Below are 25052 nucleotides of genomic sequence, written 5' to 3'. Positions count from 1 at the left end.
ATGCCTAAGCCCCAATTCACAATGCCAGGATGATTTTGAGAGGGCAGGATATATTTTGTGACTTAGATTTCTTGTTGAAGTTTTATTTCGAAGGAGGTAGATATTGTGTTCCTCTGCTTTAAGTGTCGATAACTTGATTATGGATGGCTACAGGATGCACCTTGATTTAAAAGGGGGGGCATGTAGGGGAAGAAAGGCATGCCTCCCCCCCACCCCCATTAAAGCTATTTCCAAATCCCTTGGTTTTGGGAAACTGGTGTGAAAGCTGACACCGTATTTACCTTTGCTTCAACCGCCTTTTGGCTGTTGTAGGAACATTTGCACCATATCCATAGGAAAACAGAACTCTTTCTGCCTCATCTTCGTTCTCAACTAGAAAAATGCAAAACAGGCCATCAAAAAACAAAAAAACACACATCTAAGAACAAGAACACTAGCATCTCTGGATAATGTTATAATATGACAGGGCTGTGTAGATCAATAGGCTTCATTTAACATCAGTGGAATTGATTAGCTATGATGATCAATTTGCTTAATTTTATTTTCATATGAGACTCTAAACTGTGGCTAGAAAGGGCAGTTAAAGAATATCAAAGGGTCAAAGCAGTAAAAGGAACTTAGTAAAAGGAGGAAGATATGGAACAAATACAACGTTGAATCAAGTCTTACTGTTGGCAGCCCATCAATTCATAATCAATAGGGAGTCACTGAGGTATGATTGATTGCTCTCTCTTCATATCTTAATTAATCCCTTGAGGCATTTTTTAAGCCACTTGTCCTTTGTGGATTTCAGGATGGCTTAGAATAAGTGATAGAAAGCAAAAAATCCAAGTTGCTCCTTTTTCCCCATTCCCTTTTACATTCACTTCACCAGACCTACAGTAGCTCATCCTCCTTAGAAATTCTTCAAACTACAATTGCAGCTTTTCTTTGGCGAAAACAACAGACACCTTGAACAGTTGCACAAGGACTTCCATGCCAATGAAAAGGAAAACGTTGTGCCTCTTCCTCTTCCCTTATTTATTTAGGAACCCACATGCGCCCACATAGACCGACACACACTCTTAACCCCTGACGTGGGTGAACCAGAGGGCTAGAGCAGGCTGGGAAAGGGTTCAGGTTCATTTGCTCTTTCAGGACAGATAGACGGTTCAGATGCCACGCAGGTCTCCATATTTCCCATTCAGCAGCAGCTTCTTTCCTTCAAATAAGCTCCTCAAGGGAGGATTCTGCAACTAGCTAAGTGTGTTCTTCAAAGGCAGCTAGTGTGAGGGGAATCTGGCTCACTCCCAGTACACTGAAGTGGGAACTACTGAGAAGGATCCGGGACCAGAACAAAAGCTGGTGGAATCAATATTGATTCAGGGAATGTCTGGAAGGAAGGGGTGACTTTGTTTCTCACCCTGCAGGTGAGAAGTCAAAGGCTGACTTATCCCCTAAAATAATCATCTGAATGAATCGTAAAGCAACTATTGGTGGTTGGGATCTTGGACTTATTGATCCATTTTTGTCATGCATCACTGTCACTGTCCTTCCGCTGCATCCGGCCTCTTTTTGTCAAAGGTTGCTTTGCTTTCCAGACAAAATAATGCCCACCCCGCCCGCCGCACAACTGAAGCTGCAGCAAAGATCAGGCTGTTAGATGGTTCTTCCAGGCCAAAACAATGAAGAGAAAGAACAGCAAAGCAATGTGAAGGACATAGAGCCTTTCTTTTAGGCTTTGATATTCCTACTTACACATTTTATACGGAGATGGGCATATTTGTATGTTAACTATATTGAGCCAGGATCTGAGCTACGTGCTCGCCTGTTCTAATGATGGGCTTCTCTCCCACCCAGATTGTGGGAACACGAAGGATGTACGAAACGATCCACACATGGACTCTCTCTCAACTGAAACCCACGTTTCGGGGAGAGGAAACCCAAGGACATCAATAGCTGAGAGAAGGCAGGGAAAACTCAGAGAAAATTAAGCGGGGGGGGGGGCACCAGCCTTGCCCTACTTGCCCTGTCCCAATTTTGTTTCGTCCAAAGTGTGCCAAACCTGCAGCATTTTGGGTTTCAGTTCTGCTGAACTGTGGCTGATCCAAAACCAGGCTGAATCTCTGGAACATGGTGGTTTATTCCTGTTTTCACACATATCCTTAGTTAATAACAACACACTGAAAATGTATGTTAATGAAATAAACACTTTGCATATGTGGCCTGATATATGGAGATTTATTTTAAACTCGGGACATTCATTGTAAAGAAAAAAGTCGACCTAAAAACCAATCACACAGAGATGTGGGGTCACCAGGCTTGCACCAGGACAGAGGAGAGCAAAACTGCTAACAACTCCGGTGCCTCTGCCTTCTGGCGAACGCCCTGTCCACTGGTCTCAACAGGGCAGGTGGGAGGGGAACCCACTCTGCCAGGGAGCAGCACGCTGGTCAGTTTTTACAATCTGCTCTCCAGTGGAGGCACATCACGCCTTTGCGACAGAATGAAAAAGACGAAGAGGCTGAGCTATTGTGTGGTTTCAGAGACTATGAGTGCTGCTTCCCTTTGAAAAGCTGTTCATTTGTGTGAGTGAGAGAGAGATGCATTGCAAAGGAGAAAACCAGCACCATTTTGCCCTGGAAGTGAGTGTTCTTTTTCTTCCTGGCAGCGTATGCAATAGCATAATTATACACAGTAAAGAGGATAATCATCACAAGTACAAAATGTACAGGACAAAATATTTTTGGCAGCAGTCTCTTTGATTTGAAGGCATGCATAGAAATATGGGACCCATGTAGAACATAAATACAGCTGATTCTGATAAGCTTTTTGATAAATAAAAAAGCCAATGGTATGAATATGGAACACATTTACATATTATTTATGAATATTTTCAATCTTAAAGGTTATTATTCTCACTTACACATACACAGTAATCCAATATGTGCCGTAATAATATGAAAAGAAATGACTGTCTTGGCGGAGACTAATCTTGCAGAGGGTAGGAAGTAAATAGAAATTTTGAAGCAATTAAGAAACCTCTTGGTATTGGACTGCATTCAAACAATTGCCCAGTGAGATTAATTAGTTGTCCCATTTTATAAACGAGGGCTGGGCCTGATGAAGTGATTTTCCCTAAACCAGACAGTGAAGTCATAGCTTTGTCCGAACCTTAGTTTAGACATTTTATGTCCAACTGCTCTGCTCTAGTCATCAAAAGGTCTACATTTTCAGAGGGTCTGCTGGGATTAAAATAAAATGTCATTGCTGGTTTGAAATCCAAGCAGTGCTGCTGTCTGGGAAGAGTCAAAACAGGGTCCAGCCAAGCTCTGCCTGCAAGAGGTCTCAAGTTCAGTTCCAGGGGTCTCTAGCTGAAGCCCCCAAGAGCTGCTGCTGGCTGTCTGAAGGCCCAGTCAGGGATGGGAAAAATTTGAATTCTTGGGAGCTACAACTAAGCTTCCTGACCTCCAAGAGGCTCTGAGGCCACCGGAAGGGGGTGGCCCACACTTTTGGTGTCCACTTTGGAGCAGCGGTGGAAGCGTTTTGTGGCTCAGAATAGCTGGGACACATCCCCAGGGAGGATTCACAAAGCAACCCTCCAAATACCTCACACAGCCTCAATATTTAAAAGTAATGTTAAAAACAGAAATTTATCTTAAAAACTGCATTTTATGGCAGGATTGTTTCTTCATTTTTTGTCAAAGCTCATGATATGTATTTTTTTTTTCAAATTACATTATAGATTTTCTTGGTAGATTTATTTTTAAAGAGCTTTCCTTCATACAAAAATTTCACCTGGTGTTTAAGCTAATTAGTTAAAATTCTAGTAGATAAAAATGAAAGATAAGACATGAGTATGGAAATTCAAGATGGGAAAATTGGAGAGAGACTGTAAGTATCCCAAATTATTTTGTTGTAAATAATAATAACAATCACAGGTCAGGTCTAATCATGGCAAAGTAATCTGACAGGCACCTGGATCCCAAGTTGTTTAGGATCTTGACTGCATAACTGAAACCTTAACCTACTTCTCCACCCTGTATTAAAACTTGTGTGGCCAAAGTTTTACGTTTGTCACTTTTGTTGATTTAGTTGATATTATTGTTATTATTCCTTTATCAATGACCCCAAAGAAAATATAGCAATTATGAAAGGTTTCCTAAAAAGCTAGTCACATGCCCAAAATGAAATGTTTGAGAATATAAGAAAGCCTCTCAAAACAAGAAAACTGACATACATATCAATTTTAGGGCTATCTATTTACTATTCAGATAGCACATGAACCTCCTGTTAGCTGACTGCAGAAATGACGAAAGAATTACAAGTATACATTCCACAAATACCTTTCCATTCCATGAATACCCTTTCCATGATTTATTTATTGGTAAGTAAACAATCCCTATGAATGATCAGGAAGAATACACAATGCAGCTGCCAAGTGCTGTTAAGAAAGAGGCCTTTCGCATCCGTCACTGCAGCAGGTAAGATGTTGCTTGCAACCACCTACTTCAGTGCACGATCAAAGGCAGGCCAGGTAAGCGAGACTTGCTCATTGCCCCAGTTCTGCAGGCCCATGTGAGAAATCTCAGGGCTGGAGCTTAGTACCAAGCAGCACCCCATATGCAAATGATGAAACCAAGGCAGGCTGAAGCCTTCGAGCATTGTGCCTGGTACTTAGAGGACCTCTAGGTAGCTAGGGTGGATCCTATTCAAAGTCTAGTTGGTTGAAATGAATCGTTTGGAAACTCAACAGAGAAGTAGTTCTCAAATTCAGAAGGCCTGCAGACGGAATCCAACACTGGGAGTCTTTCAGGACATCTGGTCAGCAAGTCATGATCAAAACCAGAGTGGCCATGGAATAAAGTCCACAACCCCACTCAAGGAATCTCTCTGTGAGCCATTGGATTTGACACTGGACAAATAAAACTAGATTTGGGCTGGCCAACACTGTCATGCTGAAGGACCCAGGCAGGCATCCCTGGTCCTCCAGATCCTTTTGGGTGCCTTTCTGATGTGTCCATAACTCCCTCCCTCTTTCCTAGAATCTCCTCTGCCAAAGTCTTACCCATGAAAGATGAATGACGTTCATGTCAATGACCATAGCCAAAAAAGCGTATCATCTTATATCTAACTTGAGATAACTAAGAAGGATGCCTCAATCTTTATGCCTTTGCTCTCTCTTTTTATTCTAAGTAATGGAACAATATAGCTGCTGCTTTGTTGGCTGAAGCAGAACTGAGTGATAAGACAGGAGTTAAATCTTTTTAGACAAGTTCGTGGAATTTGAGGTAAAGATCCTGCCAAAGCTCTAGCTTAGCTTTAGACAGCTCCCTGAGCAAAATCCTGTGCAGAGGCAGGGCACATGTTATTAGTCTGCACTGAGACCACCAAAAATGGGAGTTTCTGGAAGGAATTTGAGTACTTAAATGTCTACTAATGATGTTGTACCTAGATTTCAATCGCAGAAAGGCTTGAAGTAAAAGGCAAAACCATGAATGTGTACGTTAGAACAGAAGGGAAAAAAGATAGAATGAAATGTTTATTTTTGTCTAATCTTATCAGTATCCATTATAACCTGCTCCAAGTTTATGGAATTCATTCGAAAATATCCATCTATCCATCCATCCTTATTGATCTCTTGCTGCCATTTTAGAACAAACTGAGACTTTAGAATTAAATATCAGAATCTCAAAGTTCTAATAAGTCTATGAATCAGATAGCAGGAAGGAAACAAAGTTGGTGCCTAGACCAGAAGTGATGATTCCCCACAAGATGGATCCTCCTATCCCTATTTGTCTGGGGCTGTATATATAGGAGAGGAATTCCATGCATAACACACACACAAATATACCCCCCCCCACCCCCGCCCAGTCCAAGACGCGCTGGGACTGCTTTCGGCAACAGGCATCTCTGTTGCTGATAGAGAAAATCCTTTAGCCAAAATTTACTGCCATCAGAGACACTGTTGCAGAAGTCAGGCACTACGTGTCTTTTACTGGAACAACTTTCACAGTAAACTGTCCAAAAGAAGTTATGGAGAAAGATAACAAATGAAAAAGAGAGCAAGATCTGACATGCCCGAAGGATCAGTTTTTGTGAGAGAGAGAGAGAGTGAGAGTGAGAGTGAGAGTGAGAGAGAGAGAGAGTGAGAGAGAGTGAGAGAGAGTGAGAGAGAGAGAGTGAGAGAGAGAGAGAGAGAGAGAGAGAGAGAGAGAGAGAAAACACTGAGTAATTTTAGAGGAGATATTCAAAAGGCGATAGATGTTCAGGCTGCTAATTAAGATGTAATAAAATACATATTTATGTTAATTCATATTATACTGCTGTACGTTGAATGTGTATTCAACATTCCTGGATTTATAATGATACAAATCTCGTTAACAGCCATTAGATTGTAAATATATTCCAAGACAGAATCATAAAGGGTAATTTAAAAGGACTTACATTCTGCAGTTTGCATTATTATCTCATCTAGTTCTTTTTCCAGTTTTTCATACGTGTCAAGCCTTGCCTGGTAATCAGAATTTTGTACCTGAAGTTCTGAGATCCTTTTCTCACTCACTGCTTGGAGACTATAAAATTCTTTTGTTAATACCTACAAAAATTAGAAAGAAAGTTAGTTAAGAAAGCTATAAATTATTGAGGAAATGAATAAATATATGTGCAATTCAAATATTTGTAAGCTTAGTTCAGCTCCTATTTAACTGTAAACTTAGATTAACTGTCTCAGGCTCTATTAAAAAGCATTATTAAGTATAAACCCCCGCTCTCTGTGAACACAGTAAAGTTGTACAAGGAGTGTGCAAACGTTCTCCTCCACAACTCCCACCCCCCCTCCCATTTATTTCTTAGGGCTGCAAAAGTAAAATGTGCTAGAAATAAGAAAGTGGCTGTTCGTGTTACGGGTGCAGGGTCCAAATGTGGCATGAGAACAATCATACAAGGATCTAGGTAGGCAAAGAGGCAAGGGATTTGGCCCAGAAAGGTTAGAGACTCTATTAATTGAATTAGCACCCCAGTGGAGAAATGGATAGATGAAAACAAACATTCTGAGTGGCTTATTGTTCCACAGAGGCCTGTTCAACGATGCTGGGGAAAAGAGAAGTTTAATAAGTGATGGAAGATACTGTTTGTTGTTCAAATGAGGTATTTGTGTGGGATGTTGGCTCATCAGAGCTGCTACCTGCTGCAATATGATTGTTACAAAGTTCTGACTAAGGGAGCGTCCAAACTCTTGCACCTGCTATGTTTATTTATTTTCTTTTCAAAAAGCATTGTGCTTAACTTTGTCCCATGTCAGGGGTGTGTCATCTTACGTTCACTTAGAGATTCAGTGAAACATACAAGCTGACCAAGGGTGCCCCAACCTTTGCATGCAGCTGTAACTCCTTTAAGCTAATGACTACAAGCAAAATCTTAAGAGTGCCTCACTGGGTTTTTCATCTGCGACTAAAAATTGCCCTTCAACTTCATATGATTTAGGAATCTTCCACCCACATACCAGAAGAAAAAGCACAACTTTGGTCCTGTCCACATCATTTCATTATCAAGTGACCTGTGTGATAGCCCACCAAAGCCGCTTTCTTACATACTTCTAGTTTTCGCTGATATTTTTCGCACTCCAGCTGACACTGCGAAAGGTTCCTGGAGGTCTCTTCTTGAATTAGTTGCGCTCGTTCGCTCTCAAAAGATTTGAGTTTACTCTGGTGGAGAAGTTCAGCCACTTGGTTTTCAGTGCCGAGCTGCAGCTGCCTGTATCTAAAAGCAAAGCAAACATGTGGCTGCGACAAAACCAAAACCAGAAAGGCAAGACGTTGCTTCCCTGCCGCTCCGTGACTTTCAGCACAGAAAAAGTGGTGAAATTCAACAGGCCGCTTATGCCTGCCTTCGTGCTTCGGAATACAGCTAACCACGTTTCCTCAGGGGTGCATATTTCTGAACAAAGCTGCAAATGAGCAGTTCCTTGCTGAAGAACTATAAGAAGACATCATCATCATCATGAACATCGTCATCAGACAAGCAGAGTATGCTGACATGCTTCTTAAAAGAGGGAAATGAATAGTACATGCCTCTGCCTAGCTATAGCTGTATATCTGTAAATGCTGTTCAATCGTTAAATAATTTTTTTTAAAAAAAGCACATGCCAGTGAAGACAGGCAGGCACCTATCGGGCAACTGCTTAGAGTACCCAAACAAGCTACCGGCTCGTACCGACTTGGCGTAAGCAAAGTTTCTCAGTAACTGAGACCTGTCCTGGAGATTCTGTTGCAACATCGGTTTCTGGGTAAGCGTGCCTGTAGGACTTCAGTATGGGAATGACTTGGAGAGTTCCTCCCTGCCTGCACCCCCGGCAACTGTTCCCAAACAGTGGCCAACCCTTAATGCTTGCTATTTGCTTTTAAGCAGTGTTTCTGCTGGTCAAAACAGTGAAGCTGATTGAACTGAAGTTCTTGCCAGATGTTTTGCTTGCTTTCTGCCTAGTAATGAAGCATGCACAGTATTTTGCATTTGGCCTTAGTGAAATCTCTTTTTTAGAGTGATGCAAGGCTCTGTTGCATCTGTTGAAAGCTGCTTAGTTTGAAGGAGATTTTCCCTCTACTTTACCGCAATATTTTATTCACGGTAATCGCTGCTACCCTGAAAAAATGCTCCTTTCCGATATATTCTGCTGAATTTAGCAACACAATCAATATTTAAAATTGAAAGAGCAACCAAAGTAGAAACTAACTCATTTCCATCAAAATGGCAAAAGAGGAATGTAATTTGAAATCCTATTAACAGCGTGACTCCTAATGTATAGTAGTGCAAGTCCCACTGAAAGAAATGCAAATAATTTAGAGTGTGCAAAATTGCAGTCATAAACTAACATAATATTATGGTTCATTAAAATAAAAACAGAAAATTTATTAAAGCCAGTAAAATACAATTCTTTATTCATTGTTAACGTCTGGCAGGGACAGAACCTATCTAGAGAGTCTGCTAACAAACAGGAGTGAAAATAATGTGACATCTTTTTCTTAAGAAACGTCTTGTTTCCTGGAGCATTCCCCCATAGACCCAGTGAGACTTCTGCTGGCTGCTGAGCACAAGGGCCAGGTCTGAAAGTGGGCCAAACATGCGGTCTTCAGGCAGTGGTGGTTTAAGGCATGAATTAGTGCATTAAGACACAAATTGGTGTCTTTAACTTATTTCCACTCGTGCCCCAGGACTGAATTAGGTGCAAACAAATGGTCAACCAATAAGATGAGAGATCCAGGCTGTTAGGAATATACAAGCTAAATATAAATAGCACAATACAAAGTAGGTTTCTCTCTAAAATGCAGCATTCCTACATAGCAGTTAACTGCACGTTAATCTAGACATTTCATGAATCTACTTCCTATTTATGAACGGTGTTCCTCTTTACAGGTTGCACTTCACATCTACTGAAAAAGCCCCCCCCCCCCGACCACTGCTACCAAAGAACTCTGGATTACAACAGAGACACGAGACTTCTGGGAAACTGGCCAATTTACCCCAAACCTCCCGAGGGACTGGAAACGCTTCTTCTGCCACAGTTTGGTCCCGTTTGACAACAAGCCCTTGCTTGCTTAGAAGAATGGAAGGATGTTGCAGGAGGAGGAAGGTGGGAAATATGGGAGAAGCTGCAACAAATACAGAAATGCTTAAACCTCTTAAGAGTGACAATGCATATCCTCCAGTCCAGTGAACGGGCCTCTTTTAAAGCGAGGACAAAATCTGTGCATTTTGCTCATAGGAGCCGAAGGTGATGCGGGTTCCTTGGGGGAGGGAAGGGGAATAAACCCTAACGAAACGAGTTCCCTGTCTTGTGACCACCCTATAACAACTCTCCTATCAGCTCCATCACCCTTCAGTTCTTCTCTTTCCAGGATAGCATCAACCACGACTGGGAGAAACGGATCTTATTTGTGGCTGAATATAGCATTTGACTGGTGGGCGGGAGTCTGCGTGGCTTATAAGGTATGGAAAAAGCCGCTAAAAAAAAAGAGCGGGACCGCCCTCCCCCAAGATGAAGAAAGCTGAATTTCTCTTGCCCAAATTAAGTACCTCTTATTATGATTTTCACTGTAACAGCCCTTAGTGAGCTTTGGCTGGAAAACTAATTGCTGAATGAATGTAAGATTTTTATTTTTCAGCTAGGCTGAAGATATCTCATATGCTCAGCAATTCTACTAAAGCTCTGCAGGAATCCCAAATATGCATTTCAAGAAATTCAGTTCGGCTCTCCCATTATTCTAAACAATGGAATGCAATGTGAGCAACAAATTAATGAATGTATCTGAGCAATTAGTCATTTATTAATACAAAAGCAAATTAAACACCAATGCTACTATATAAAGCTATATGTGAATATATAACTTCATATATATATTTATGGGTTTCATAAAATATGTTTACGAATTTTAGCTTATTGTATTTCAGAGGCTGTGTACAGAAATGGGGTTTTTAAAAAATCACACCCACTTTGTCAAAGGTTTTATAGCTACCTAGAGAAAAGCCATCGTGAACCTCATGATCCTCATCTTCCTCCAAGAGGACCCCAGTCAGGTAGAGCACATATTCCTTCCTTCCAGACATTTAGGGTTTCATTGTCTAAACTTCCTCAGTGGCAGACACCACTTTCCCTCTGGAGCCCTGGTCAGCGGTTCCCATCGGGGGTGGCTGACATGTCTGGTCAACATCCAAACCATTATTGCCATGTATGCCTAAGAGCTGGGAAGGCTCAGTCCCCTCTTAAGACCAGCTGCCTATAACTTGTCTTCTCTACCTAGTACTATTGCTAGGTATCATGGCAGAACTGCTATTCAAGGAATGCAAATCCTAATGTGCACGAGGAGCTTTTTACACAGTCCTTGATAGCTCTGGCCTTTCTTCAGTTTCAGTAAGAATCCTTGGTTTCACTTGACAAGAAGGTGGAAGAAGCTGGCCAACTATACGACGACTCAGGTAAAGTCCCCTGCAGCAACTACCCCCAGCAAGGTCTGAGTGCACCTATATCACAGGAAGTGGTTCAAGCAGACAAAAGGAACTGCCCTGATAGTTAAAATGCCTCCCATCAACTGTCCCTCCTTCCAAAAGTAAAGTGTCCAGTAAAGAAAGTGTTCACAGTTGAAGACTTTAATGTAATCCCAGCCATGAAAGAAAAGAAAAGAAAAGAAAAGAAAAGAAAAGAAAAGAAAAGAAAGAAGGAAGGAAGGAAGGAAGGAAGGAAGGAAGGAAGGAAGGAAGGAAGGAAGGAAGGAAGGAAGGAAGCAAGCCAGCCCAATATATCCATCTGAAGATGGAAGGCTATATATGGTCTCAACTGTTCACTTCATAGTTTGGATAAAGTTAAAAGAAGAGAATGATTCTATATCTACCTTTTCCTGCAGTCTACATCCTCTCACAATATCAGAAACCTCAGACAGGTCAGAAGCAGCAGGGAAAATAAAGATAGCTTATGGCTTCATAAAAAGTGACACAGAAGACAGGCTTCCCCTATCAAAGACAACTTTGGTAGAGAACAACGGCTGTCCAGAAATGGCTTGTCTATCCCAAAGTAGGTGTGGAATATTTCTGTACATTCAACACAGATAGCTACGAACAGCAGAATGTAAGTTTTCATGTGTATAGCAAACTTCTAACTGACAAAGAAAAAATATTCAAGTTACATCTATCCTTGTAATTTAAAACAGTTAATCACTGGTCATGGAAGTCTGACCAACAGAAGAACCATCCAGGTTTTGTTGTCAAAGTCCCATGTTTCATAGTCTTTATCTGACAGATAAAGGCTATGAAGTTTAATTGTTGCTGAGACTCTTTGATTCCAGGGCTGCATAAGGTGGTTACTCAACACAATGGACACTGCTGGACACCCCAAATGCCTCTGCAATGTGACCCCAGATCCCAATTTCCCTGAATATGACCCAGGACAGTACTAGCAACCTTCTCATCTGCAAAGTTCTTGTTCAATCTAACATGTACCAAGCCTGTTTCTGCTCTTCTGGCTTTTGTACTGGAGTTACTTTGGACGTGTCCTTTCTTCTTAATCAAAGTCCCTGCTCAGAGATAAGATAAAGACCAACTTTTGGTAGCCCTGTAGGAACATATCCTGGCCTAGGAACCTAAAGTAACCTGGGGAGCTAGTGAAAAAAGTCACACAAATCAGGCAGCCCAGAGTACACATATGTCCATATCTAAAAGTTCCACCGTTGCTACTCCTGTAAATGAGAATCTGATTCAGCTCCAAAGTATTACTGAATCCAAGTAAACATTCAGTGATATGCAAATGGTAGCTGTGATTTACTCCTTTAATATGTGAGTAGAAAACCTGATGATCTTCTGATGTTTGGACCACAATTCCCTTAATGGGTTATACTGAATAGTTCAAATATCTAGAGGACACTGTGCTGCCTATACTTGCTAATAGCTCTTGGATTTTGGGCTGCTGATTGTATTTGGAGCGTGGTAAGCCTAAAGCACATGCTAGATGACTGAGAGTCATTTAGAAAGTAAACAGAAAGTACTTTTTGTGAAAACCCATTAAACTCATACAAACTGAGTATCAGTAATCAGAAGTGATATTCACTGGCAATTCCTATAAAAGCCAATAGTTGCTTTAAAATGTTGATGGCACCCAGATGTTGGACCACATTGCAGGCAAAAATAGAACATCTGGATCATAACCGAATCTACATCAATCAAGAAAACAATAGAAAATTCTGAAACTTGAATGGAACATACAATACATTTTAGTTTAGTAAGTGCAATGTTGTAGTTAAAGCCAGTGAGACTTGGCCACATTCATTTCATAAAAATAGTTGTGTTTAATCCTCATCCAATTTTTAGGTTTAGCCACATCTTTCTAAACTGGATGTGGACTGAATGGATAAAAAACAATTTCCAAAGGAGGTTCTATGCCACTTAAGACAGCTGGGACAGAAAATGCACTGCACAAGTTCTCTCATGTTCTTTCCTGCTGATTAAGATCATTTCCAGTCTTTGACATGAAACGACCGTCTTTCTGCAGATTCTTCCCCTTCCCTAACAGAGCCCCCGTTGCACGATGTTGTGAAGCGCAGCCAAACTTGCCAGAGACTAGAGTTAGGACGGCAACTTTAGGATGGGCTTTCCCATCAATGCTGCTTCGAGCCCGCCAGAAACCAACACAATCTTGCGACCGCAACAGGCTCTGGGGTGTTCCTCTGTGGCACGAGGAAGACGTTGTTTAAGCTCTCCTGGAAGAATCCTCACCTTGCATAACAGGGCAGGGAAAAAGATGGAGCGCAGGAAAAGAACGAACAGCAAACGTATTGCTGCTTCCTTCAGCGCATGAACACCAGGCTAACACCCATAGAGAGAAGCTGGCATGCGATTTGCTTGCTTCCAGCTTAGCTGTACTAGAGCTGCAGCCGTGCTCTTGAACCCTAAAGGGAAAGCAAAGCGAGAAGAAGAGGAAGCTCTTCTCTCAGGGCAGGAGCTGTTGGCATGCGACCTGCTCCTCGCGAAGAAACCTGCCTTCTTCTCTCTCCGTGAACCAAGGGACCAGCTCTACCCCACTCCACCCAAGGTGCTTTCTCCTACTCATCGCACAAGCAAGCTGGCACGGAGTACTAGATTCAGATGCTCCCCCGGGTAGCACTGCCAGAGAAGAACAGCTGTCCCTTTCAGAAAAATACAGTGCAAAACTAGTAATTAAGTAAAAACTACTATAAATGAATCATGATCATTGCTGAGCAATGTATAAGAGAGAAATAACCGTATGCCTATATTTGTATAGGAAATACATCACTGGGATTCTAAGCACTGAGCTGGAATTGTGTTCAGTTGCATTCAAGCGTGCTGAGAAAGTAAGGTATTAGTCGAAAACCACTAAATGTTGACCCACATGGTAATTTATCATTGGCTTTGCCTCAAACCACAGTTATAACTTCACTGGGAAACTATCTCCTGTCATCTAGCCTTTATTTGTGAATGTCCCTATGAAATTACTTAGCCTATTTGAGGAAGGCGAATAGGCAAATGTCCTTGATGTCTTTAGGAGTTAATGATGTCAGTAGCAAAAGTCACCACCACAGCAAAGCACTTACAACAATATATTATCCTTTTAATATTTCTATCCATAAACTGGAATAGACAACAGCAATAGATGCAGATAACATACATTCGTAAATTTCTCAGAGTACAAAATCCTCATATAGTGCCAAGGTTTAAATCTTTTTTTGGGGAGGAAGTAAAACATGCAAAAAGAAGACTCACTATGGCAGCAAGCAGAATAGTCCTGTAGGAAATAAGAGCTCATTTAGAAGTTGGAGGAACACGCTCATAATTGATTGGCAGTAATTCATGGAACTTCCGCTGCAGTGAACATCATATTTAATGTAATTCTGGAAAATGTGCTGGTTTTTAGTGATGCTTTTATCCACATATCTAGGTTGTCATTATAAAATAGATCTGATGGTTTTAACTTTTATTTTGAAGCTTGTCTGAAAAACTGCCAAAAGTTGTCATTTAGTGTTTTTCTGAACTCTATGCTTTTGATTAAGATCAAATCAATGTGCGGTAACAGCTTGTCAAAGCGAGGGGCCGTATTTTCCCAAGGTAATACAAGTTGAGCAGATTCTGATGAAAATGAATGCAAAGAGCCTTGCGTGTTTTCTTTTTAAATTAGCACACCAGTAGTATCTGATTAGTTTTGGATTTCTCTCTCAGATGATGGGCAAGAGGCTTTTCAACTGGCAGACCCAGCCCCTTTTCAGTGAGGTCCATGACTTTGTCTTCTACTGAGAAACACAGCCAGTAAAGTCATAGGGCAGAGGAAAAACAGAGGGAGAGGTGGAAGGAAGAATAAAGCAGGAAAAAGAAAGGGGAATCCTGTTTGGCCTCCAAAATATGCTGGAACAAAATCAAGATTACAATGAGAAACAGAGAAAGTGCTATTTGAAAATCTTCATTCTTCCACAGAGTGGGAAAGGAAGGGCCGTGGAATCATTTTGCAAAAGGCAGAAATCAACCTCTGACCTTTCACCATCATAATGATGGCTGTTTTGATAGACCAATATAACCAGAACTACTGTACTAAGCCCAAACCAGAATTAATGGTGGTGTTGTTTTACAGTGATGCATTTACAAGATGTTTCAAGCCTTACAACTTTTTGAAAAGCACCTCAAAGCTGCAAAGACAGCAGTTCAATGAGTTCTACCTTGTATTATCCTGATCTAAGCATTCAATGAGGAAAAATATATGATGGCACAGTGCACCTAAAAAAAAAAAGCTTGCTCAGAAAAAAGGATAGATTTGGAAGATAATGATAAGGGCGGTACCCACAAGACATAAAGAAAATGTTTCATAACGTTAAACAAAGAAAAGAAAAACAATTGAGGGGACTATCCCAAATGTATACTCACACGGAAATACATTTCACAGAAAGCACTTGGCTTTTAGGATTGTGAGGCAAAGTTTATTATTAGTATGCGAAATGGAACTTCTCCCCCCCACCCCCGTAAGAATTTATCCCCACAGGACAACTGTCTATGAACCAAAATCCTTAGGATTTATTTTTTTGTAATACATTTCAATTTACTGCTCAATCTCACAATGAACAGAGGAGTGTTCAAAGCACTTAAAAGTCAAGCTTTATCAAAACAAACGCACATAAAATGCTCAAGTGCTCTAGTCAGTTTTAAAATGACATTATCTCCTATCTCTAAAAATAGGTGGCTGAAAATAAGGATTTTAACTAATTAAGCACAAACTGGAGATTTTATTATTTGACCACGATGCTACGATGCTATTATTTTATCATGTTATGTGTACTAAACATATCAGAAACTCCAAAACTAGACAAAATACCATCAACCCTTGCTTTAGACATTTGTTACTTTGGCAAACATTAAAATAACCTAACATTGCCATATTATTTGAAACTGCCTAACTGTCCTCTAAATTTGCTATCTGGAAGTCATAGATCATCACAGATCCTGAAAGATCTCAGATAATTCTCAGCAGATAGTAGGAATTACAGCCTACTATCCCTGGCAGTCATTCTGCTTTCTCTCCGATGGGAATTTTTTTTGGAGTTGCAAAGGCTATTACGTTTGGAAATGTCTGTCTGTGGATGCTGAAATAGACACCTTAAAATGGAAACACTGCAAATGGCAATGGGGGCTTTTACTTCAGAAGGAAAGAGCAATTAATAAAAACCCCAGCCTGCAGTAATCATCCCGGGCCAGGAATACTTAACCTGAGCGTTTTGCATTAAATCAAAGGCTGTGGCTAATACAGGGCCTGGCTCATCTCTCGCTGCTTCTTCCTCCCCACGGTTCACTTGCTCGGAGGGAGACCTGTCCCAGCCGCTTGGGCTTTTCTTGAGTCAGGGCTCCGAATGTTACCAACGTTCAGGCTGGGCCTCGGGATGCTTTACGTTTAGGAGATATTCTATGGGTCCAGAGTTCTGAGACTGGAAAGTCAACCATGGTACAGATACTAGTTTCCTTTCTCAACCCAAATCTTACTGGATGTCCCCAACTCAGCAGTACCAGGTGGACATGAGAGTGTTTCCGACGGAGGCTTTGGCGATCATGTGGTCCTTTCCTAGCAAACACTGCATGTGCTTGGAAAAGGTAACAATAACTGCTGAGAAGCTGTACAGGAAGAGTCATTCCGGGGCAAAATGTTCCTCAGCGGCAGAGGGCTTTGCGTTGCAGTTCACAGAAGAGTTAAGAAACAGGCCAGAAGCCCACAGCCATAAGCTAATCTTCTTTAAGTAAGGAAATCTGGGACCTTTTTCATGTAGAAAGTCTGGTGCACTGACGTTCAAGGTATTTTCATTTTTTAAGAAGCAACTATTCTGAGTCAGAAATGAATGTGGAAAACTTATTCCTGCTGGTCTGTGTTACGAACCCAATACAAGCCACGTTCTTGGTGGAGACCTTAGTGGCAGTGAAATTTTCCAGGTCCCTCCTGAAGGACTTCCTATTCATCCCCAAGTGAAACCAAGCACTTTCACAGAAAATCTCTCACAACACTTTTTCCCTTACTAGTATAGGACACAGACATTTTCCACCATTGTCTCTAAGGGAAAAACACTTTCAGTCTCCAAGATCTACCATCTAGGTTCTTGATGCTGCTCAGGGTCTAGCATGGATAAATTTAAAATATTTCTGGAGCAGCCCATGATGGAAAATATATGTGTGGCCAGGCCAGGATTTTCTATTTTTCCAAGGGGTGGAGTGTTCCTTGGGAATATGATTCTTTGGGGTCAAGACTATTTTAGGGCTTATATATCTTTCAAAATGATGGGGAAAATGTAATAGTGGCTTTCTTCAACTGGTCTGCCAGGTTTGAGTGGCTCCAAAAAGGGAGAAGGATCTAGGGACTGCCCACCCCTGTTTTATCACTCACAGAAAAATGAAAAGAAGCTCTCTTTGTGTCTCTACAAAGTGTTTTTCATGCTGCTGGATCTATGCGTTCACATCCTATTAATAATTTGGGGTAGTCACTCTTTCAATCCAAAAGACAGAGTCCCTCAGGTCAGAATAAAGACAAGACAGAGCAGCATGTTTAGTTGGCTCTTAGCCATGGCTACTTTACTGGGCCTGTAAGTCCCTTAAAAGACAAATACCTGCACAAGCTTAACGTGGTGGGACAACTTCCATTGACCAAAGGAAAGAGAAGTTCTCAAAACTCAGAATCTATACAACTGTGGCTACACCTCTATTCTCAGTACTCTTCTTTCTGTTGATTGATATGTAAACCAGGAATATAACCAGGAATCCTTACAGTTACAAACATTATTTGTGTAAAGGACAAACCAAACCGAGGTTGCTATCAAGCATGCCTAACTTTGGGGTAAATGCAACACCCAGGATCAGACTGCTGTACAATAGCTAATCCAATGAGTAACTTGAAGCCATGTCATCCTGTGATGCCGTCTCATTTCATCATGGAACGTCAGGCAACTATCTTGGTCTCAAGCTTAAGGAAGGGTTATTGATGTCTCTACACTGCATCTTTTTAAATGTTTCTGGGGCATGTTCATAATTTATACATATTTGCATATACACTGTTGGACCACATATGCCATGTTACGAGGATACTTGTTAGCATTATATAGTGTCCTCATTACTTAGCATACGCCAGATTACTCACAAGCTACATTACATAACATACTCCAGTCAATGGCTGGGATCCAAGCAGCATTTAAAGGAAGTGGAAAAACCTTTCTGCTTGGCCTGCAAAAGAAGAATTCTGTGATTTTCACTAATGCCATGCTCAGTCTCCCTCTCTCTCAGGACAGCCTCTTGGAAGAGTATCTGGGGTTAATTTTTTTTTCAGATTAGGATGCAAGCAGTTTGCTGCTATTTCATCTTTCTGCTAAGGAGCTCAAGGCAGCCTGCTTGGAGTCAGTCAGTCAGTCAGTCAGTCGTCATCATCGTTGACATCATCATCATCATCATCATCATCACAACAATAACTTTGGGAGGTAGGCTGGGTTGAGAGAGAGAGAGACAGACTGGCCCAAAGTCATCCAAAGAGTTTCCCTGGTTGAAAACAGACAAGAACCTGGCTGTCCCAGGCTCCAACAACCACATCACACTTTTTTTTTGCCGTACATGGTTTTCAGCACGCTTGTTCTTTAGCTGGCACTTATAAGTCACCCTAGGCAATGATTTCTGGAACTGCATAAGCACACAGAAAGCAATCTTTCAGACTGATGTAAGATATTTATTCCTTCATAGAGCAAAAAAGGCAGACAACATAACTAAAAACAGACTCTTGAACCACTGAGTTTGAAATATCCAGAGTTATTATTTTATATTCAACACAAACTTTGCCTGCATTTAATAGACAAAGAAATTCACTTACCAATCACTGGTAAGAATAAAGTTATAATAATTGTACTTGACTAGAAAATTGGGTGTTAGTTACACTCTTCATCACAAGATTTGCCAGAGGCATTTCTCTACAATTCAAGCTAGGCAGCATTCCATAGACTTTGTATAAACAAATATGTTCAAGGGTTTCAGATCCTACCAACATTGGTAACTAGGGTCTCTTGAATACAATGCACTTTTTGTCTTTGGGATCACTTTCGAGCATCACAAATATGACCTCATGCAGACAAATGTTATTTATTAATGTGAATGCATACGCTACATTATTTTGTTGGTTCAGGATGACTTAAAATAATTTAACACTTGCTTCCCTAGGTTTTGGCTGCCTCCAGTGACAGCAGTAGTATTTTTACGCCACTATTCTACTCTCTTATACTTAAATAATAAGGGAAATTATTCCCCCAAATATTAGAACTTGCTAAAAAAGAAAGCTGAAAAGTAAACTGAACTGTGCCAAATCTCTCCATAAAGCCTGGGTGTTATTAAAATTGCAACAGAAATTCAACTTGAAAATATACTTCTGAACTGTGAAATGTATCAAATATACCAAAACATACCAGTTCCCAAAGTATGCCAAGTCAACGAAGGCATAAATACGAAAATATTTCCTTCAATAAACAAACAAATGAAATGTTTGCTCAAGTGAGAACAAAGAACATATGTTTGTTTCACCTGCCCAGTAACAAGTATTTGAGGAACAGGGTACAAAAATCATCAGGACCAGCAATAAACCATGATTTAAATACAGGCACAAGGCAGGGGGCTGACTGATTACTAGATGACAACATTGTTAAGGGACGATAAGGAAACTTTAGAAAAGCTGAATAAATTATTTGTGTCTGTTTTCAGAAATGGCAGGCAAATCTGAATCCGCGACTAGAGGTAAACAGAAACCAAAAACCACTCGGGTACAAGCAGCGAGCGAGAAGAGAGCATCAAAGAGAAACCTGCGTCGATAGCCAACTTGGGAAGGTATCCGTTGTTTTTTTAAGAAAAGCTCAAAAGTGGAACTCCTGATCCGTCAAAAAACAAGCAATTGGTTACCATACCAAACCATACATGTAACCCCAATTAAAAAAAAGGGAGATGCAGAGAAAGGCAGGACAGGACAAACCCATTAGGCTAACATGTATTCCATGTCAGTTGGTAGTAAGCATGACTACGGATCCAACGATAAGGCCTGTGAAAGGAAAAATCTTGCGGAGGACCATTTAGGTGGCTTTGGGAAATCCTGGCTCTGGACAGCCTCAGGCTGCAACTTCACAAGCGCTGCACAAACTCCCTTCGCTGCGGGAAGTAACCCTGATCAGTTAATGCAGAGTCCCAAGAGCTGTTTCAACCTTTTTGATACGGCACCGTCTCACGTTACTGTACTGGGCCAGTGGCTTCAACGGACAAAAAATCAGCAGGAAAAAAGCAAACTTAGGAAAGCCGTGCACTTATTTTTCAGAATGCTTTGACAGGATGTATGTACTGCTTGTACAAAATACCCATAATTTGGAAGAGTTAATGTAAGACTGATCAGCATGAATGAAAACACAGACTGGCACGGTGCAGAAGACATTGAATCTGGGATTTGCGAAAAGCTATCGACAATGTCTCTCTGGGAAAAGGAGAAGGGGGTTCTCTCCCCTGTTGCTTAAAGAGCAGGAAGGGAAGAGTCGGGAGACAGGTGAAAAGACATGCATCGGCACTGGGCCGGTTTCCTGGGTTTGCATCAGCAGCCAGGTGAAATAGGTCAGTTGGGCCAAGACTAAACAAGGTTATGGCAGTTTCTGAGGTGGAAGCACCACCCTGCATCACCCGGCAGAAATCCCACTCTCTATAGAGGGGAACAGCTTGTGGTCTCTGTGCTAATTTTAAGCAGGCACTAGTCTTCTTCTCAAAGCAGCACCCATTCTTGCAGACCTCTGCAAGTCTCAATGGGAGGAGGAGGACAGAAGCAAAAGAACCTGCCCGTTTTGAACCCTGGGGGCGCCGACTGCTTGCCTGAGATCCTAGAGGAAATGCGGGCATAATGGAGAAATGAAACCTGTCCTAGACCATAGGAAGAGAATTGTAGGCTGTTTTTTTTTAAAATGCGCATTTCACAAAATGCATGTTAGCACTCTTTAAATGGATAATCTGAATATAGTTTAAAAAGCACTCTTTGCCAATAATGTTGTTCCTGAAATATTCACATCTCAAGCACTGTTATAGTACTGATATCCCTACATAAAGACTGGATGAAGGTAAGCTATATTTAATAAAACTCAGTTTTAAATTATGCTTGCCTATACAAACCTTGTTAAATGGTAAAAGGATTATGGCAACTGCTTGATGATCCAGGGCACACTGATGAATCTCAGATTCTAGAATAGCTTGCTTACTCGTTAAAACACTGTTCAAACTATTTTATCTGCAATGCTGATTTGAAACAAAGAATTACATGGCATAGTTTATTAATATGTTAAAAATCCGACCTGAAATTAGGAGGAAGTTCCTGATCATGAGAGCCTTCCTCCTGGAGTCATGGAGGCTTCGTCATTGGACATTTTCACGCAAAGGCTGGACTGATATTTGTCCAGGGTAGTCTGAGAATTCCTACCCTGGGCAGGGGGTTGGACGAAAAGACCTCCATAGTTCTTTTGATCCTGTACTGTCTATTGCTATATACTCAAAATAAAGCCAACATTTAAAATACAATCTCTTGGGAAAAGGTAAGAAATCTTTTTCTCTGTTTTTTTTTAGTGTATAAAATTACTGTATTTTTAAAATGTTCACATGCACATTAAACAAACACAAAATTTCCATGTGGATTTATCCTCCCACCCAGTGTTACTAGTCTCTAATAAAGTTGCTTCACTTTAATGTTGCCACTAATAATCTCATGAAAATCTCATGACATGCATGAAAATGACTAACGAACCCTTGCCAACTCCTTTCTCAAGGGAGAAGTCCTGCTTAATAGCGGGCCCGTTGTTCCACTTCCAAAGCTGTACCACGGATTCTATTTTAGCACTGCTTCAACAGGAATGAAACAGTCAACTGACTCTGGACCTTCTCTCCGCAGCGGTTTCCACTGGGAAGCAAGGAGAGAATAGAGGCACTAAGAACAGGGGCCTCGGTGGCGGAGTGGCACGTGGAGAGGGAGAGTCAGCAGTCAGCAGCTGGGAGACCAGGCCCGATCTGGGAAAGTTCATGGTCGTAATGCCCACCCGGGACCTCGCATGTGTGCTAGGCTACAACCTCCATGGTCCCAGCATGGGAGAATGGAATTTGCAGTCCAATAACCAGTTTAGGAAAACCTGGTTTGGGCGGGAAAGGAGAGTTTGTTCCAATACCTTGTAGAATTGTTTATTAGGAACTTTGTTTTTCGTTTTCATCCCCAACAGCAATTTGTACTGGTTCTGTCTTCTTAACAGTTCACAATAAGCAGGACTAAGATGGATGGGTCTTTGGAAAGCCCCAGCCTTAACTTTATTTGTACAAATCTTCCTCTTTTTAAAGCTATGCTCAAGGAACAGTGAAGGTACTTACTGTTCTAAAAGCTGGTCATATTTGGTTAATGCATCTTTTTCAGCTATAACAGCTCTTTCTTTTTCAGTCACAGCATTATCTCTTGCTTCTCTCAAGTTTCTGAAATTTAAAAGTATTGCACAATAAACATTCCTTTTATTCTGAAGTATTTGCTCAAAAGCAATACTAGTTTTGTATTGCTGGTTCCAACATGCCATAATTTGATCTTGAAATAGACTTTGTTTTTCCTTCCATCTCCCCCACCCCTCTAACTCTCAGTTCAATGTTTGGTCCACATCCAGAATACTTTTCTCAAAATATACCTACCTGTTCGGTCTTTCTCTAACGATACACACGTACACAGAAAGAGGGAGAAGGAAGAAATCAACTTAAGTCCCAACATTTATTTGCCCAGCTAGATAAATTGGTGAGGATTTCAGTGTTCTGAATATTCAAACAGCAAGCTTTGTACTGAATCTGGTCTATTACCTGCATTTTGCAGTTATGGTGAGGTTGGCTGTGCTGAGAATGTATGGCTGGACCAAGGTTGCCTAACATTTCCATGGCTGAGGGTGGACTTGAACTGGGACTCCCTGGCCCTAGCCCAACCCCTTAGCTGCTTTTCCTAAATGTTGTAGAATGGGCTACATATAACAACATAAGAGACCTTGGGAAAAAGCCCCGTTTCTGGTTTCAAGAACAGAGTTCGAGAGGAATAAAACCGTCAGCAGCACCACCATTCTTCTGTTCACTAACTCAGGGCCTTTCCAAGGCTGTAGGCCAAGTTGGCTCCAGCAACAGCTGCCCAGATGACAGGATCAAAGGCCAAGATATCTAATTCAGCAAAATAATACAGGCATTATCCTGCTCTGGATGAGCTGCAGTTGCCCTGAGTGATGTTGTCACACAGGCAAATCGGAGGCTGATGCAGAGGGAAAAAATACACAAACTGATCAAGCTTGGCAAATGGAATTAAGGTAAGCAAGAGGACACTGGATTTCTAAAGACTCTTCCAAATTCCCTTTGTGCTAAAAATATCTGTTTCTCAGCCACCGCCCTTGCCTCTGCCTCCTCCTCCTCCTCTTCCTCCCTATTGCATAGTTTGAGACTTCAATTAAATTAACTGGACTGCATTTTGTGGAAGGGAATTGCCTACATTAAATTTGTGACACCCAGTTTCTATTCATTTAAAGCAGCAGCACTTTAATTCAATTGGTCTGCAGAGATTCCTCATTCAAAATTTCATTGTTTTTGATCAACAAAAAAAGGTTGCTTGAAAAACTAGTATTTTTAGACCAAAATTGAGACTTCCTTTAGCTGCAGGTCTTCTACATTTCACAACCTTAGGCTCAAAGTCACATTATTGTTTGACATGAATCCTTTCCCTCCCAGATCCTTCCCATCCGTCCTCTGTTTCATGTCATATGGCAATTGGAGTGGGTGTGGAACAAATGTACTAATCTCTCCATAGTCTTTGTTCTTACTTCAGACCTGGAACAGCCTCACTCATCCAACACCACCTGATGTGAAGAGCTCTGAAACCCAAACATTGGCTGCTTTGGGCAGGAATCTACTGTAGTTTTTCACCCATCTGTAGAGTTGCTCTTCTAGCTGTAGGCCTTTTTAGGTGAACAGAATGGAGATGTTTGGGCTCTAGTCATAAACACCAACTAAATCTGACCAACCTTTATCCTAACTTTATTTGGAACAGGACCTCCTTTTCATTTACCATGATCTTTCTTCTGTCCCCCTATTGATTTCCAACCTTCCTATCTGCCAACTAATAGTAGGAAAATTAGTACCCCAAATGAAATCAGTGGTAGCAGCCTCTAGAAAGAAGGAGCAAGGAGCAAAAAGCAATTTACAACAAATCCATGGATATCAAGAATAGAAGTTGGGAAAGTCTTTCATCAATTGTCATTTATATATGTCCTCCCCCTGCCCCAAATAGCATAAGTGATGAAATGCATAACCAAAATTGTATAGTAGGTGCCATTTCAGATGTGTAGATGTAGTTTTGCTTGTTTCAAGGTTCATCTAATTTAATTCTTGATCTATTTAGAGCTTATTCATACCTGAGGTTACACCAGTGTTTGCCTAAGACAGGGCCTGGCAACTATAACATGTGAATCTGACAAGAAGGTGGTATTGAGAACCATATGTTTGCATTTCCATTGAGAGGGGCTTAACCTGGTGGCAAGCCTACATTTCTTGCTACAACCTGACCCCAAAGGAGTTCTAGTTATCCTTGAAGAGAGAGCAGCCCTCACTCTGCTTAAGGATAGAGAAGGGGGGAAGCTGCATGGCCCTTAAGGCAAGGATGAAGAGCTATAATTATTTTTACTGAGAAATGGGCTGCCATCACGTTATGCATTTTTATTTTATTTATTTATTAAATTTATATGCCACCCATCTTCCCCAGAGGGTGCAGCTCACAGTTAAAATCCAAACAGTAAAAACAGTAAAAATATAAATATCCATATTAAATTAGTTAAGAAATAATTCTATATAAAAAGACTCTAGAATTGCATTTATCTATCTATCAATCAATCAATCAATCAATCAATCAATCAATCAATCAATCAGTTATATTTATATAGCCATCCATCTCACATAACAGTGACTCTGGGCAGCATACAGCACTTAATTAAAAATAATAAATACATTAAAAAAGT

General features: G+C 41.0%; 1 protein-coding gene across 1 annotated transcript in view; it reads right to left on the bottom strand.

Annotated features, from left to right (window-relative positions):
* Window positions 1-25052, bottom strand: part of PIBF1 (progesterone immunomodulatory binding factor 1) — a 71081-nt gene that overhangs the window by 27975 nt on the left and 18054 nt on the right. Inside the window, exons 10-13 of the mRNA XM_007427120.3 lie at window positions 22399-22497; window positions 7575-7740; window positions 6427-6577; window positions 282-372 (exon numbers count right to left, since the gene is read on the bottom strand). Of these exons, the coding sequence (XP_007427182.2) occupies window positions 282-372; window positions 6427-6577; window positions 7575-7740; window positions 22399-22497 (507 nt within the window). The remainder of the gene's footprint in view (window positions 1-281; window positions 373-6426; window positions 6578-7574; window positions 7741-22398; window positions 22498-25052) is intronic.

This window comes from Python bivittatus, unplaced genomic scaffold (genome assembly GCF_059951505.1).
Source record: "Python bivittatus isolate LINGU-HERP-01145 unplaced genomic scaffold, Pbiv_v1 ctg000210_np1212, whole genome shotgun sequence".
Lineage (NCBI taxonomy): Eukaryota > Metazoa > Chordata > Lepidosauria > Squamata > Pythonidae > Python > Python bivittatus.
This window is presented reverse-complemented; position numbering and strand designations above follow the sequence as displayed.